The sequence below is a fragment of the Protopterus annectens genome, chromosome 9.part0 (genome assembly GCF_019279795.1).
Source record: "Protopterus annectens isolate FY-2018-M chromosome 9.part0, PAN1.0, whole genome shotgun sequence".
NCBI lineage: Eukaryota > Metazoa > Chordata > Ceratodontiformes > Protopteridae > Protopterus > Protopterus annectens.
Genome location: NC_056743.1, coordinates 1,052,473,958 through 1,052,492,034, shown reverse-complemented (window position 1 = coordinate 1,052,492,034; position 18,077 = coordinate 1,052,473,958). Strand labels below are relative to the sequence as shown.

General features: G+C 39.3%; 1 protein-coding gene across 3 annotated transcripts in view; it reads left to right on the top strand.

Annotated features, from left to right (window-relative positions):
* The window catches only part of RARG (retinoic acid receptor gamma), a 1,508,256-nt gene extending 1,498,700 nt beyond the window's left edge, over window positions 1-9,556 (top strand). For all 3 annotated transcript variants that reach the window (XM_044083859.1, XM_044083858.1, XM_044083861.1), the window contains one exon: window positions 5,653-9,556. In XM_044083859.1, coding sequence (XP_043939794.1) covers window positions 5,653-5,828 — 176 coding nt within the window. In that variant the 3' untranslated portion in view covers window positions 5,829-9,556. The remainder of the gene's footprint in view (window positions 1-5,652) is intronic.
* The last annotated feature ends 8,521 nt before the right edge of the window (window positions 9,557-18,077 follow it).

Sequence of the window (18,077 nt, the reverse complement as noted above, 5' to 3'; positions counted from 1 at the left end):
ATTATTCTGACTCCAAAAAGAGGCTTAGGGAATTCTTACTCCTTCCTCAACACAGGCCTTTAGCTATCCCTTCTGTTCTGGACATTAGATGATGCTTTCTTGGAATCCAACCTTACCCATACACTTTACCTCCAGCTCCCAGAAAACCTGACAGGTATTACAGAGTGCCTGACTCTCACAAGTTCCTCTTCAAGAATCCTACTGTGGATCCAAAGACCATTTCCCAAGGACCGAAGGGCATTAAGGCTACTGCTGCCAAAAATCCTACCCCTTCTGATAGAGATTCTAGAGCCTTGGACAGATGAGATAAGAAGGTATACACTTCTGCTACTTTGGCCATTAGGGCTTTAAATTGCCAGTTTCATATGTTAAAGTACCAGCAGCATATTATGAGACTACTTAAACAGAAAAATGATGTTGATTCCTGACTGTGCTGAACATAAAGAATTACAGGATTTAATGCATTCTGCAGAACAAGTTGGTAAACATACTTTGCAATGTGGTTTTGACTCTTTAGAAGCATCTTGCAGGGCTGCTGTCACTGGGTCTGTACTAAGAAGGCATGCTTGGCTTAAGGAGCAAAACTTGCCTGATCATGTTAAAGCTGAATTACTGGATGCTCCCTTAAAGCAAAACTGCCTGTGGCAACAAAGCAGAAGAAGTCCTCAAAAAGATGGAGGAAAAAGCTAAATCTATGCAAACTGTTAAAGATTTCCTGGAAGTTCAGCCTCCCAGATTTAGTAGGCATTGGCCTTCAAAGAAATGGTCCTTTCCAGTTTCTTCCAGGCCTTCTCAGTCCAAACCCAGGAACAGCAGACAACCTAGGTTATAGTCTCAGGCTACGCACAGGCCTAAGCAGTGGGGGGCTCCCACTTCCAAAGCAGGGAGTAGTAAGGCACCCCCTACGGAAAAATGGCACAATGACTTAACCTTAACCCTTCCAAGCCCTGCTCAACTGCCTGCTCCCTTAGGAGGAAAGCTTGCCATGCATGTAAAAAACTGGGAACTTATTACGCAGGACAAATGGGTTTTGAATATAGTTTCCCAAGGATACAGATTCCACTTCCACACCCTACCAACCCCAAACGGCTGGCCAGACCTACCCCCAAATCATTGGGCAGAGGCCCAACAGCAGGTTCTCTCTCTTCTAAGTATCAGGGCTATTCAATCTGTCCCAGCAGAAGAAAGGGGACAAGGTTTTTATTCAAGACTTTTCCTGGTACCCAGAAAAGACAGCTCCTGGCATCGTATTCTGGACCTCTCTATTCTAAACACCTTTTTGTATTCCCAAAATTTAAAATGCTAACACTTCAACAGCTGCTTCCTATGTTAGGCAAAGATGCCTGGTTGGCAACCTTAGACTTAAAGGAAGCTTACCTGCACATTCCAATAACGGAGTCTTGCAGAAAATACCTACGCTTCAGGGCAGGGTCCATGCATCAGTTCTCTGCACTTCTCTTTGGCTTATCTACTGCGGCCGGGGTATTCACAAAGTGTCTAGCTCCAGCCATTGGCAGGCAGAGAAAAATTTAAATATACCCATACTTGGACAATTGTCTGATTCAGGCAGAAAGCCAGGACATGCTGTTAAATCATCTGGCATTCGTAAAGAAACTTCTAACCTCTCTGGGGTACACCATAAACGAAAAGAAATCTCACCTAGTACCCTGCAACAGATTGTATTCCTGGGAGCAAGTTTGAACACAACTTCCCAGATGGCTTTCCTCACTCCAGAGAAACAAGTTTATTTGACAACCTACTTCAAACTATTGGTCACAAAGACCCAGCTATCTGCAAGGAAAATTCTGCAAGCTCTAGGGTTCATGGCCTCTTGCATTCTACTAATTCCATATGCAAGACTGCATATGAGGAAACTACAATGGTATCTAAAAAGCCTATGGTGTCAACATTCTCAGGACCTGGAATCAATTATTCCTATCTTTCCTTGTATAAAGACAGAGTTCCTTTGGTGGGCAGAGGCCTGCTACCACAACAAGGGGCGCCCTTTCGCTCTACCCCCTGCTGCCCAAACCCTAACAGATGCATCAGACTATGCATGGGGGGCTCACTTAGCAGGGCAGTGCATTCAGGGCAAATGGAACTCGAGACAGATGCACCTGCATATCAGTCAAAAAGAAATGTTAGCTGCACAGAATTTCCTGACAGCCTTCAAAGACAGCATTCTTCCAAGACAATTATTGGTAAAGACAGACAACACCACAGTTATGTGGTACATAAACAAGCAGGGGGGAACCCACTCGTACCCTCTCTGCAGACTAGCCATGGCTCTGTGGAACACAGCCTTGAGCTACCAAGTGCACCTGTGAGCTCAGTTCCTGCCAGGCAAGCTATATTCACTGGCAGATGACCTAAGCAGAAATCTCATGGACCCACACGAATGGAAACTGAAACCAAAAATATTCAACCTCTTGAGGAACAAATGGGGGACTCCAGAAGTAGACCTGTTTGCCTCCCCTCAGAACTACCAATTGGATAAATTCTGCACAAGGACTTCCCAGTGTCATGACTGGAAAGTGGATGCCCTGTCCTTTACCTGGGAAAGCCTCTCAGTTTATGCCTTTCCCCCTCTGCCTCTCCTCTCGAAGGTTCTGCTAAAGATCAAACAGAACAAGCCAAGGACAATATTGATTGCACCAGACTGGCCACGCCAGTACTGGTACCCCCTCTTGTACAGTATGACACTACTGGAACCATGGCACCTGCTTCAGACCCCTTCCCTGCTATCCCAGCAGACGGGCCAGATATTTGCACCCTCAGCTTCAAACCCTGAACCTTGCAGCCTTGGCTAATTCCTTGAGCTCTCCAATAGCATCCCTTAGTAAGCAGGTGCTAGATGTCATTCTGGATGCAAAGAGGCCTGGTACTAGAAGATCCTATGCTGAAAAGTGGAAAAGATACTGTTCCTGGAGCCAGACTCAGGGGATGGGCACAACAGTGCCCAGCTTACCTCATATTCTTCAGTACTTAACAGAAATGCTCCACAAGGGCCTACCCTTGTCGTAAATTAAAATTCATGCCTCTGCCATTTCAGCACATCTCTTTTCTCAGGGGCCAAAAACTTAAGACCCCCCAGGAGAGCCCCTACTCCAGCCTGAGACCTTAACTTTGTATTAGAAAAGCTCACTCTCCTTCCCTTTGAGCCAGCTGCAACTGCAGAGTTGAAATTCCTTTTTTGGAAAACAGCCTTCCTTCTAGCCATCACTTCAGTTAGAAGAGTTTCTGAATTACAAGCCCTTATGATGGTGGAACCCTTCATTATCTTCCATGCAGACAGGGTTTCTCTCAGGACCAACCATTCATTTATGCCCAAGGTGGTGTCTAGTGTGGCCCTAAATTAGTCCATTCATTTGCCTACCTTTTTCCCTAATCCACAAAACAAAGGAGAATGAATACTGCACTCACTGGACGTGCACAGACAACTTAGATTTTATTTGGACAGGACTAAGCCTCTCAGAAAATCTGAACAGCTGTTAGTTGGCTTTGCTGCAGGAGCAGACGGGAAGGCCATTTCAAAGCAAACCATTTCTAAATGGATAGCCCATTGCATTAATTTCTGTTATAAACACCATGGAAAACCTACCCCACAGGGTATAAGATCACATTCCACCAGGGCTGCATCTACCTCTACAGCCTTTCTCAGAGGAGTCCCTACCAGGGACATCCTAGAAGCTGCTACCTGGAGCTCTGTACATACCTTCACCAAGCATTACCGCATGCCTATTTTTTTAAAATCCAGAGCTGGTTTTGCCACTGCAGTCTTGCAGGGCTTAATAGCTGGTCCTAATGCTCTCTAACTTCCTCCTCCCTTCCTTAGCTTTGGGAATCAACCCAAATGTGATGACTGCAACAGTGAAACATGAAGAACATAGTACAGTTGTGTACACTTAACATAAATGTAGATGTTCAAGTGTATTCACTGTTGCAGTCCTGGATACCCTCCCTCCAGCCCCCTGACTTCTCTTGGCTCTACATTTCCTTCTTGTTTGGTGTATTTAAGCTTTCTGGTGTATTTGTTTTTTGATGGAGGTGTACCACAACATATAATTGCTTCCCATTGTGGGGGCACCTAACATCTGGGGCAAGAAAAAGTGATATAATAACATCGGCTGCATGTTTTATACCCCTGACAACCTGACGTCATGGAAGAAGAGACAGCATCCGATGCAGGAATCCAAGACTCTGGTATTCAGGCCGGCTGAGGGCTACCTGCAGGCAGATAACCCAAATGTGATGACTGCAACAGTGAATACACTCGAACTTCTACATTTATGGTAAGTGTACACAACTGTACTTTCTACAGGCACAGCATTGCAGTATTTAGCTACAGTTGAAAACGTTAAATAACTAGGCTTCTTCCAAATCACTGTAGGTATGGAGAATACCTTTGTTGCTTCTCTCAGAAGATGTTTCTCCTGACTGGCAGAATCAGGTCCTGCCTTGTCCTTCACCCCGAAGGATGGTGGGACAACATCAAACAATAAATCCTGTGTCACCCCCTATGATTTCTTCCAACACCTGCATTAGTAATTGAATCTGAGTAGCCTGGGGTGCAGTCAAAACTACGTACATCTCCACTATGGAGCTGCCAGAGTTATTCCACTGTTGCTCAGGAGACATTTTGATTGTTTACCTAAAAGCCCTATGTAACACTTACTGTTCACACGTGGCAATTGATGAGGGCACATGTAGCAAAGTGGCACACACTTTGAATGGAATTAATGCCAAGAGCAGATGTGTTTGCATGGAGTAGGCATTTCAGATAAACTAAATATGTTCAAGTAATATAAGAAAATCTTGTGGAGTAGATGGGAAATGCTGCATTGCAAAGCACCAATGCAATATTTGAAAACTAGATGGGTCACCTGGTGTGTCAGCAAATGAAGGGTACAGGTTTTGCTGATATGGATTGCATAAGTAGTACATGGGTGCCATGATCAGTGTTGCCTAAAACACTTTCGGCACATATATAACCTGTACCATCCCTGCAGAGCAGGATGGAAACAAATTAAAGAAAGACACTGAGAGTGGTGTAAGATCTGCATTGGAAGACAAATGAAGTTATCTCATGAGACACTCTTATTTTATCTACTAGCTAGATGCCTATTGAGCAAAGGAGGAGGAGAAGGTGCAAGTTTGATAACTTTATGTATCCCAAAGGAGGCAGTCCAGCATTGCAACATTTTTCTGTTAAATATGTGAAAAAATTGTCTAGATGCAACATGAGTAAGAACTGTCTCACAATAAGGCTTGCAGGTGACTGAAACAGATTATGTGATGATGCTTAGAAGTCAAAATGGTGAGTAAATTCAAGAATGCAGTGGGGTCAATAATTTAATTGTAGGACACACTAAGAACTAAACTGTTGGTGAACTATGCAAAGGGGGAAGCAATTGTAGGACACACTAGGAACTAGATGGTGAACTAGAATCAGCAACTTACCTTAGAGTAATGATCATAAAAGGTTGGCACAATGACCCTTGTCCTCTGTTTTTCAATGTCTCTTCAATGAACTTGAAGTTTGCTTTTTGTTTGACCACATTCTAGAGAATATTACATTACTGTTTTTTTTTTCCCTTGTTTTATTAGTTGTAACTTATGAAAGTTTTTTTTTTTGTTTTTGCAAATTTCTAGGAGCTGAGCGTGCATTAACCCTAAAGATGGAAATTCCGGGCCCTATGCCTCCGCTAATCCGAGAAATGTTGGAAAATCCAGAGAACTTTGAAGATGAACCCGTTCCCGCCAAACCAGCTGAACAGCCCAAAGTAGAAGGAGAAGAAAAGTCGTGCAGCCCTACAACAGAGCACTAGTTTCTACAAACAAACTCTAGACCCCAAACAACACAAACTGAAGAAACCGTCAGAGCTCCCCAGTCAGTACACTTAAGAAGAAACTGTGCAACTCTTGTCTCTACATTTGGAGGTAGAGCTACAGCAAAGAAGCATGTGAGACTCTACAAATGCAAAGAGGCAGTTAATGTCAGACAAAGATTTGGGTTTCGGAAAAGTGTACCTCTTGCCTTAATACTAAGAGGATTCCTCAGATGGACATCTGCCCTCTGTAGTCTGCAGGAGGTCAGACTTGGGCACAGACTAAGTATAGGATGTTAAAAGCCAAAAAGAAAAAAAAATACCCAGAGGACTTCTTTACTTGTTTACTCGATTTGTCTCTCAACACATATATATTATATGTATATAGATATATATATATATTTTTAGCAGTGCAATGCTTTGGAAGCCCTGGGTACTGGAGAAGAGTTACAAATTTATGATCAGCATGTTACAATGTTACATTATTTTTCTTTATTATAACTAACTGAGCTTGCCAACTCGCACAGGATGGGGTTTTTACGTCTCCTTGGTGTTTAATGGAGATGGAGCAGAACAGGGTGATTTTTAAAAAAAAAAATATTTTTAAAAGGCATGTTTCAAAGGTTCTTTTTTCATACTCATCAGAAGCTAAAGAAAACCATGGACCGTGTCAAACTGGATTTTGGGAAACTATGGTGAGAGTCTAAATGGACATTTATGTTATGTCAGGCATGTAATACTACCAGCACTTGGAGCCATGTGATAGTTTGGTCAAATGGCTACAATGGGGTTAGATGAAGGCCAAGTAACCACCACATTCAGCTTTGCAGAGAAGTTGATAAATCCATTCTTCTGGCATTAGGGCAAGGTCACTTACTTCTAACCTAATAATTTGGCTATCACTCATTTGCAAGTAGCAGTTATATTAATTTCCGACGTAGATGTGTGATATTTTTTCAGATTGATCTTTAGTCAGAAGCAATGGATTTATTTTTGAGCCTTCACTAACAGAGCATCCCACCCATTTCATGGTTTTATGATATTGTAGGTCCTTGCTTGCAGTACATAAAGATACAGGAATCTTTCTGAACCAGTCAGTGACCCTAAGTAAAAAAAGAAAACCGAATTAAAATCAAATTTGCACTTCATAATGCAGAGTTAGCTATTTTTGTCACTGCTAGTACATTTCTCTTCTATGGCCTTTGTCTTTCTCTTGTGAGCTTAGTCAAGTTTGGCTAAATTTAGAAAAGATTCCTGTAACTTGTGTACTGCATTTCTTGGTGTTGTTGCGGTCTTACAATTATTTTTACAGTTTGAGAACCCATTTAGTGAGATGTCTTTGCACAAATACACAAAGTCTGAAAATTATAGAACCAGCATCCTATGTAATTCTCTTTCCCCATTTCTCTAGAAGGTTCTATGAAGTGATACTCAAAGATATTTCTTTATCAAAACTGTAGAGCCTACAGATAAAGGTCAACTTAAAAATGCAATATATGTCATCAAGAGTCCACCATGTAGGAGTCTTTGCTTACCTGAATTTCCTAAACTTCATGCAATCCATGTCTAGAGATAATTAGAATTTTGTTGTAGAAAGTCTTGTTTAATAGTCTAATTATTCAAATTGTGCAGAGACTGATTAATAGAGAGAAGGTGTCCATAAACTTTTTTTTTTTTTTTTAACTTAAATATGGACTCATCAAAAGAGTTTACTGTTCAGGTCCCAGCAGCACAAGTATGTTAATTGGTTAGGTCAGGACAACAAATGGGATTCAAACCCATATTTTCCACTTCACAGCACAGTACTTAAGCCATTAAGCCAGACAGTAATAAACTCTTCTTATTGAAAGGTAATGTTATCAACTGTGTTTAACTGGCAACACTATTTACCTGGTATACTTTAGAATATGAAACGCTGCACCGGGGGAACTGCATTAGTCCTTCTGAAATATCTGTTTAAGTGTTCTTGGCTGTACTATTTCAAATGGATACTATGGTCTAACCACACTTGTGACACTACCATGGAAAATAAGTAATGTGTATTGTAATCTGATGCTTTTGAATTCCTGGGGATGATTCCTTAGAACTTCTAGGCATGTGATGTAAAGAGCAACAGCCACTGGATCAAAAGCATGCTTACATACAGGAATAAATTAGGTTCACACTTCAGTACAATTGACCCTGTGCAAAGTACAGCTGTCTTAGCTACAAATACGGCTTACTTGCAGTATCCAAAATTCATTTAAAGACCTTTGTAAATATAATGCCTGGCTTAACCAACATATATTTTCCCCCGTTGGAGTGTTGTCATGGCTATTGCAAGGAGATCCTTGAGTGAATCTTGAATTGAAGCCAGTGTACAGTAGATACACCCAAGAGTTCTGCAGTGGAAGGATGCTTCTGTAGTAAGAAAGCCAATGTGTTGTAATGGCATGATGGGTTTTGATACGACTGTGTTTACTCAATTGCTTTGTGATGTTGGTCACAACACTTTACACCAATGTCTTGTCAATCTTATTGGCCACAGCACTTAATACCAATGTCTTATCAATCTGCAAAACTGAGAAAAATTAGAGCTTCAATTACAGCAGCAAACACAGGCTAGGATGCATACATAATACTAGAATACCCCTTCCAGGGTGGTCATTTCACTCCACTTTAAGCCTCTCTTGTGGACCCTACTTTCTGACAGCCTCATGGTAGCATCAAATTTCCAAAATACTCGTTCCCACTTCTGTGGTCTTCCTTTGATTTCCAAGAGCGGTTTAACCTGGCTGCTAATCTTGAATGAAAACTTCATTGTGAATAAGCTTACAGCTGTTTGCTGTAGTCACAGCGAGTATTACTTAGGGTCAAGTCTGGGTTTTGTCAAGGGTTAGTGGTCATGAAGTAGCTGCCACTGACCAGGTTAACCCCAATATCTTTTTCTTTATTTTTAGGAGTAAGTCATTCAGTAGCTCATTGGACATTTCAGTGTGCTCACTTTATTCCACTTTTAAGAGTTTTCTATCCTGATTTTATAGAAATTGTATAATGTGCTGGGCAACTCATGAAATAGCTGCATATTCTCCCATCCTTTAAAGTGTACTGGTCATGTTGTAAAGCAAGTTTAAGTAACACTTCTTTGGAGTTGGATATAATCTCCTTACAATATGCAATGACAAACTATACAATTTTTGAAGCAACAATTTTTTTTTTTACTTTTTATTTTGTTGGTAGGGATGGCCCCCTAAAAATTCTTCCCAGAGCTGAGTATTCCTTCCATCTCATCATGAACGACTGAACCATCAGTGCCTTCACTACCTACTTTCTTCCTTCCCAGTAAATGAGGTTCTCATGTAGTTCTTGCAGATAGATCACCTCAGGTTAAAAATAAACACATGCCTGGCTAGACTTAGAAAGGGCAGCACATAAATTTGTGGGATACATTTGGGATGTTTGGCTAGGCTTATAAAGGCTCAACTGGTCATCTATGAGGATGTAGTAGTAAATCCACCAAGGAAAGAAGATACAGCTCCTCTAAAGAGGTAAACTAACTTCAAATACCCATAATGCTTTGTATTTGTCTGCAGATTTTTTGCTCAGTACCTGCCACAATCTCATAGTGAGGGTGTGGCCATACCTCTCAACTGTACAGATTTTCACAGAATGTCCAAATTTTTGCCTCATAATTTTGGTGTGTTCCTCCTAAAATCTGTACCTTTCTGGCAAATAGCTGAGGATTGAAGTAATTAAATAATGACAAATAGTTGAGTTTAAGACTCCACATCCTTCAGAAAATCCATGCTAATGCAAAACCTATTATTCTGTCAACTTTCTAAGCTTGTAAGAGCAATATTTAACCCCCCCCCCATCATTTTAGGCTTTGTCCAGATTTTTTGGTCTAAGAGGTTGAGAGGTATGGGTGTGGCTGTACAGAAAAACTGAGCTAACAGTGAAACTAACAAGTCAAACATCACACTATAATCTTTATTTTTTTTGCAAAATCACTTTCAACTTTATCAGGAGTACAGTGGAAAAAGAAATGAATTGTAGAACAAAGATTTTTCCAAACATGACCAATGCAGTTTAAAGAAGCATTGTAGTTGTTAAAATGTTCTTCATTGTTTTAGTACTTCCCAAAAACTCCAGCTGGTCCTTTAAACCCATCTCAGTAATGTCACAGGCAAAACATTTAGTTACCACTACCAACTCCATATACAGAGTTATCTAAATTCTGCATTTTAAATTTTAGCCCATCTACACAATATAATATTCCTACTGTCCTAAAGACATCTGAAACACTTTTTTCAGGGTGTTCGGGGGTGGTTTACACCTCCTGGGTATATTTTTAAGCCATATCATTTAGAAGCCATAACTTTGTTACACGTTTACCGCTACCAAGCATTATTTCATATCTGTAAAACTAATTATTTCTGGCTACCATGAGTTAACAGTGTCACCATAGAGCATGGAAATTAAAAACACAATTGAAAGTAATTGTAAAACACAATTGAAAGTAATTGTTCCATGGTTTTAAATGTATTTGTTTTTGTTCTGTTTTTGACATTATTATTTAGTTTTTGTATTGTTTTGTATAGTGCAAGGTCATTGTCTCCCTAATGCGAATGTATGTTGCTGTTTGTTTTGTTAAGAAATGGTTAATTTCCAACCACGCTGCCTTACCTGTCAGGAACAGATGAACTGGTGGTGTTGCTTTAATCTGATATTTTGGTGGTTCAGGCTCCAGTAAGGATCAAGGCTTGAACAGCTGCACATATATGCTGCGGACAGCAGTTTGTGACCTCTTCACTTTTCTGTTAATACTTTTTTGGGGGAGAGAGGAACTAAAGAAACTGGGATGTAGAGTTTTAAATATACTCATTCAAATTATATTTAAATAACACACTGTTACACCATTATCTAAAATGCACAATGGTTGTAGAAGCAGCAGGTAAAAGCACTGATGATGGAAACAAGGTTTGTGCTCAGTGTATCCCAACTTAGGCTGACAAAAGTGGAAAGTAGATGGTTTGGGAGCAAAAAAGAAGAAACATCTAGTTCCTGAGCAGTATCCACCCCCCCCCACAAGAAAGTAGGAAAGTAAGTGGCATTAAAAAGCTGGTTAACCTTAGTACTGGGAGAAAAGGTTGATTAGCAGCTAATTGGGCTTTTTTAGGGGGGAATGTTGATCAGGAATTGTCCACAAGATTTCTGTATGTAGCATTCATTCATTAATACATTTATAGCAGACTGCCTGTATATTCTGACTGTCTTTGATCTCTTTCTTTTTTCTGCTAAGCTTAATCCTGTTACATCATCTCGATATACTGAATGCAGATAGTTAATAGAATTTACCTTGGCGTCTTGAGAAGTCACTTCAAATGATGAATGCTGCAATTTTACCATCATAGACATCTCTTTCCTCATTCAGCTGGGAAAACACCTTAGTTGACTAGGCATCCATTTTCCAAAATACTGGATTCTGTTTATTTTTTTGCCCGACTAATAATTCACCTACAGCATAACTAAGATCTCCCATCCTTCAGAACTCTACTTATGCTTAGAGGTTAACGCCATTCCAGACAAAGCCCTACTAGTTTCTCTTCTGTGTTAACAATGTCTTGGCATATTCACATGTAACTACACTGCCTGATGGCCTTAATTTCTCTACTGCCGTCTTCATGATTTTTGTGATCTGTGCAGTTAGAAAGTAATTGCTGAGACACTGGTGACACCTATTGGTAATGTTTTAAAATGCAGTTATTTAGTGTTAAAATGGTAGGCTGTTTTAAATGATAGTATGGTGCTAGCTAGACCAGAGGCTCAGTAGGTCCTGAATCTTTTTTTTTTTCATTTTATGTACAGAATTTGATTTATAGTGCCAAGCAAATGGAACAGATTGTTCAAAAGCAAACACATGCATACACACACCACTATTAAAAAAGTCCTATATCTTAGGGAAGTGAGATTTTATTTTGTACAACCTGTTCTCTACCTACTGTGATAATTAAAAAGTCTTATCACATTCACAGATGTGTCAAAGTAGTAATTGCACATACTGAAATGAATTGGTCTTATCAATGCAATTACTATTCTTGGAATTCTTTGTGGTACAGAATTGTGATGTGAAGTCCCCTCTGAAATGTCTGTTTTAACCACTGGGCCTGTTGCACAAATTTGTGAGAGTTTACAGATTCAGGCTAACAGCTACTGTAGTTGGGACCTTATTCACAGGATCATAGGAGGTTACTAGGCTATTGGCCCTGAGGCCCTTATAAGCCTAGCCAAGAGTTTATCCCATGTTTAGGTTTGTGCAATACCCCTAATGCCAGAAGCTTGGCTTCATTGATATAGCCATTGTGAAAGTCTACAGAATTTTGTTGTTCTAATCCTCTAAAATGCTGTTGTAATATCCATCCATCCGCAACCCCTTTTTTCACATGAGGCCAGGGTGTCACTTCACCATTGACAATCGTCCAGAACCAAGGTTTACACCACCTCTGTTGCAGTACATCAGTAAAAATTACAAATTTGCCTAAACTTAGTTGTCAGGTTTTGCAGTGGCTGTTGAGTAGTGAGGAATTTTCAAAAATGTACCTAGGTCAGCTAGTAGCAGGCAAAAGTGCTGACCAGTTACTTTCAGCCATTTAATTGTTTAAAGGTACAACAGTCTTTAGATTTATTTATTTGGCATTTCTTAGTTGGGAAAAATCTCTGAAATACACTTACCTGTTTTGAAAGCTTGTTGTTTGCCTCACCTAAATTCAGCCAGTTTAGAAATAATGCTTGTGGGACTCAAACCTGAATCTATACAATGCAACAGCCTAAGTCTTCAGGTGAGCTTTATTAGTGTAAAATAGCACTAAAGTATTTAAAGACCAGATTTTCTAAAAAGTAAACTCTGACATTTATAATTCTGTCACTATACTTCACACATTTTAACAGAGGAAATTTGACTGTATAGAGAGCATAGTGAGTAGAATGTCATTTGTCGCATACTTTTTCATTTTTTTCCCTTCCCAAACGTCTTAGTTGCAGAGAGGTGAATGTCTTTGGAAGATGTAATGTAAAGCTACTCATTTCATGGCCAGCTATGGCATTATCAGATATTTCCTAATTACCATACCTCTCAACTGCTATGACTTAGGTATAACACTATGTTTTTTACCGTTGGATTCAGCCTTGCCCTTCATAGATTTTCCTAATTTTCTTCATCAAATTGTACCTGTCTGAAGTTACAAACATACATATGTAATGGAATTAAGCGTATATGATTTTTACCACTACCTGTATTGGATCTAGTAACCGAAGAACTTCTATGGCCTAATTCCAAAAGGCTTGCTGTCAGTGTAGGTGACTTACTCCACAGTATTACACTAGAGTAACGTCACTTATACTAAGAGAAGGACTTTTGGAATCTGATACCTAGTTTTTAAAATACAGTGCTCCTCTTTGTGACTCACTGCTATGACTCTTAAAGGACAATGCTATGATTTTTAATGCTGAGAGGTTGAGAAGTATGCTGATTCCTTTTGTGAAACAGGGAAACTTTCACTAAAGCTGTGATGAGTTTTAGCCTTTGAACCAGCCTGTAGCAATACCATTTCATGTTAAATGCCTTTACTAAATGAACAAAATTGTTACAGATTTGAAACCATATGCACGTTTATTTTTGTAACTTGGACTATGCAAGATACAGCAGCCATAACAGTAATCTGTAATAAATCTCTACATCTTGGGGTATAATTAGTACAGAAGCTATTCCGGCATTTTTCACACCCTTGTTTTTTGCTCCCCTTCTGTGTCATTCTTTCTGGCTTATCCCAGTGCCACTGTCCCTTGCAGTGTCTACTAGTCTCTCTTATTGCACCCATACTATTTAACTTCTAAGGCTGGGGCAGGTGTAGAACCTAAGGGTATTCAGGGAGATCATACTGTTGACTGCTTCCACCTGTTTTTTTCTTTCATTAATGACCTACCACTTGATTCCCCCTTCTTCTGCATTGACTTGTACATCTGAGGGCTACTCCCCTCTATGGGCCACACCTCCCTGCAAAGCTTACCTAGACAAACTCTCCCCCCACCCCTAGGATGGGCATGAGAATCCCCTCCTGGACTTCAGACTCCTTTGCTGCTAATTGAACCTGGGTCACCTGGGCTTTAGTTAGGGCTTTATCCCTCTACACCACAACACAGGCCTATTTTGCCCACCATTCTGTACTATTTATTCTTGCTTGTATAACTGATAGCTATGTTTAAAGCAATAATATTGCAGCTGCTGATTTTGAAGGACTGGAAACTTGTGACGCCAGAAACAAAAGCCTTCTTTATGAAGGCAGCCTAGGTACAGCAGAGAAGAATACACTCCTGCCTGTAACATCAAGTCAGTGTAAGTTAAAGCACATAACAGCAGCTGTTGTAGAATTTTGTAATCCCAGCACAAAACTATAGTGAGGCACCTCAGTGCTAAGCTAAATCTGTCTTCTGCTATCACATTTTGTAGAAGCCCCACTGGTAAAAAATAGATTATTTTGTTTTCTTGATAATGAGATGTTCAGATAACCCTTTGTGCAGATTTTACAGAGAAAATGTTTTGTCAAAAAATATTAGCAAACAATATAGACAATAAGTTAACATCTGTGAGGTAAAAAAAAAGTACATAAATAGCAAGTTCCTTAAAGAATTGCTTAAAGTTTATAACAGAGTCAGATATCCTAGGCTGCATTAGATGATTTACAGATGTGGGACTCCTGTTCTGTGATTCATATTATCTCTCAGTAAGCTTTTCAGAAAAGAGGGTGTTGTTTTATATTACATCCATCTATAATCATGATAACCATAACAAGATTTTATTTATATGTACTACAGGCTTTTTTATACTTACACTGCAACTTCCAGACCTAAATCTTGCTGAAGAATGTACTAGTAATTAAACATTGATCAGTGCATATAGCTAGTCTGAAATCCGGTGTGCTGTCATCTACTGTGCCAACATGGCTGACTCTTAACCAAGGTACTGTGACCACAGGTTTGTTACATTTGACATCAGAGAAATAGTTACTAAAGCACCAATACACGTGGTGTGGGAGGAAGCAACCACCTCTTGGTGAATGGAATATACTCTGAGCAAGCTACCATTGTGCCCTTTACATGTAATATGCTGCAGACAACCCATGAACAATGATTTGGAACACACCATTGTGCCCTTTACATTTAATATGCTGCAGACAACCCATGAACAATGATTTGGAACACACCATTGTGCCCTTTATATGTAATATGCTCAGACAACCCATGAACAATGATTTGGAACACACCATTGTGTCCTTTACGTGTAATATGCTGCAGATAACACATTAACAATGATTTGGAACACACACACTTAATTATAACTCCATCTGTCTGTAATGTAAGTTTAATGCCTAAAACACATCCCACTAAACCTTCCATATAGTGTCTAATCACATAATTTAAAATGGCAACTTTGTAGCCTAATGAGTGTGCAAACATGACTGCCCCCTCCACACAGTAGGTAGATGCCAGTAATTTGTGACTAGACCTTCAGTATGTGAGAAGGGTCTTTTTGTCAACCAAGACCCTATGCATACAAGTATAAGTATGATGTTCTATTGTATATACCAGTCTTTAGTACGGATCAGTTCTACCCAGCACAGGAAAGTTGCAAGGTGGTCAATAAATTGTTCAGCAGTAGCATTTGGTTGCTTCAAACAAAATTAAAAAAAAAGTGCTTCAAACCAGAATTAACAGTACCTGCAGTTTACTGTGTCATGGGAGAGATGTTTTTATATTCTTCACGACTCATTGTTGCAGTACAGACCATTGGGATTCCTGTCTGCAGAAGCCCAATGGCCATCCAGAATTCCAGAGCTTTAACCCTCCCCTTCCAGGCCCAACAGACTCCCTCCCCATTTACATCAAGATATTTGTGTTATAAAAGGATGTCAGCCAGGAGAGATAATTTATTCTTCTTTCTACCACTTGTTATGTTGTTATTGGTAGGCCTTCCTATATATTTAAGGACCTTGGGCAGGGTCTCACCTCAGGGATGCAGAGAGTAATTTACACCAGTGTCTGTTTTGTGTTTCCACTTCTTATATCTAATATTCAGTAGGTACAGAAATTTGGAGGGGATTATCCTCCCAAAAAAAAAACACCACCTAATGTTAACACACTGCATTCACTGGATATCTTCTCCACATCATTCCTAAATTCATTGTCAGTTGAATCTCAGAGATGGTAGCAGGAAATGAATCAGTGTCTGCATTTGTAATACTGGCCATACAGCAAGGAGGCCATTTTGATGTTTCATTGGTTGACTAGCCATTTTGTTGGAAGGTGCTTTGTTTTAGATACACGGTTACTAATAGTGCTACCTCTCATCTCTCAGAAATCAGAAAAGCAGCTCTCTGCTTTGTGGACAAACTTGAAATAAGCTGCTTATGAGGTATTTGCAACATAGAGCTCCAACACACTGAAGAAAATGAAAAGTGTGTCAGTGTTGTTTTTTTTTTTAATTTTGTAGAGTTGAATAATCTCCAGTATAAGTGCAGGTGTTGCACTCTGTCTTGTTTGTGCCTGTTAATAAGCCATTGTACCTTGGTGGTGCCATATTTTAACACTAGTTCTCATGGCTGTTCCATCAGATAGTTTGAATCTTTCTACCTGCTAACATTCCCGGGGATACATTAAACCGGGTTCTTGTCCCACTTGTTGATTAGAATTTTGTTAAGCTGCTACAGACAGGTTACAAAGGAACAGTCAACAGCACAAATGTTTAGCAGCAAAAAAAAAAAAAAAAAAAAACAAAAAGCTTGGGATGGTTTTACTCTTTTGTAAACTGCAGTGTTTTATCTAAAACATAATGTAGTTGCCAAATTAAAAAAAAAAGTCTGGGGAAAAGGAAACTTCACCCTTTTGTCTTGTTTACATTAAAAGTCATGTAAAAAATTCTTAAACAAATATCAGCTCTTTCTCTTGGAAACATAATGCATTATGAGTTTTCTATTTTTGCAAATAAAGTGATGGAAATCTGCAAGACTGTTGCACGTGTTTGTTCAAAAATGCCACAGTTTGTGTGTGTGTGCTTGTGTGTGTGTGGTTAAACTGTGCTTCTGTGCAGAAACTTTTTCTATTGCATTTTTGTCCTTCAGACAGAGTTTGATAATGGACAAACTTCTTTCTAATCGTTTTCAACAAAGAAATACCTGTATGATTTTATTGGACCAAAACAAAAAATATATATATATATATCTCATATTGTGAGGGGCAGATCGCAGTTTTGGTAATTTTTCTTGGGTAACAACATGAAATGTACACAGCTGAATATGAAAATCATTTTGCTGTAGGGGACAAAGACTCACTTTAGTAATACAATAATTTCTGAGATCACTGCAGTTTGAACACAGGCAAATTCACCCGGCATTAGCATTCATCAAATGGAATGTATTTTCACACTTAATTAAATTTATAAAACTTCTCTCTTCTAAGATGATGCACCACCAAAGAAGTACTGTCCTGGAGTGTTGAAAAGTCTCTTTTTGAATTTGGTAATTTGCAGTTAAGTATGCATCATAACTGCTGTTTATTGTTTATATATTCTAAATTAGTTTCAGAGCAACGTCTCATGTAAGATGAATATTTTCACTGCTTCTTTTGTAACATCTACACTGATCCAGTAAATTGTGTCCTATTATGTATAAGTTGCCAAAGCTTTCTTATAAACATAATATCTAATGATTTAATAGATATTGGCTACACTGGGACATAGCTCTCAACTGCAAAGATGTTTGCAGAATGTCCAGATTTTGCCTCATATTTTTGGTCCATTTTTCATAAAATTGTGGATTCTGGCAAACTAGTGGCAAATCATTAAACACTGAAGTTAGACAATAATGACAGACATTTGAGTTCCAGTTCTTACCTTTCAGAAAATTTATGCTAACACTAAACCTGTTATTTTATCACCCTTCTACGTTTTATTTATGCCTTTGTCCAGATTTCTTGCACTAACAGGTTGAGAGGTATGACTGGGATAAGCCTTGAAAATCAAAAAGTAGTTAATTGAAGAATCATCATAATGTAATGATTTTTCTGAATTGCAAAAATACCGGATGGCACAAGGAAACTGCCATCACTCTAACACTACAGAGTGGCATCACAGAAGGGTAACCAGGCCAACATTCCGTCAAGAAGCATGGCACAGCCAAACCATGTAGACTGCAGTCAGAACTGTGTGCTGTACCAAGA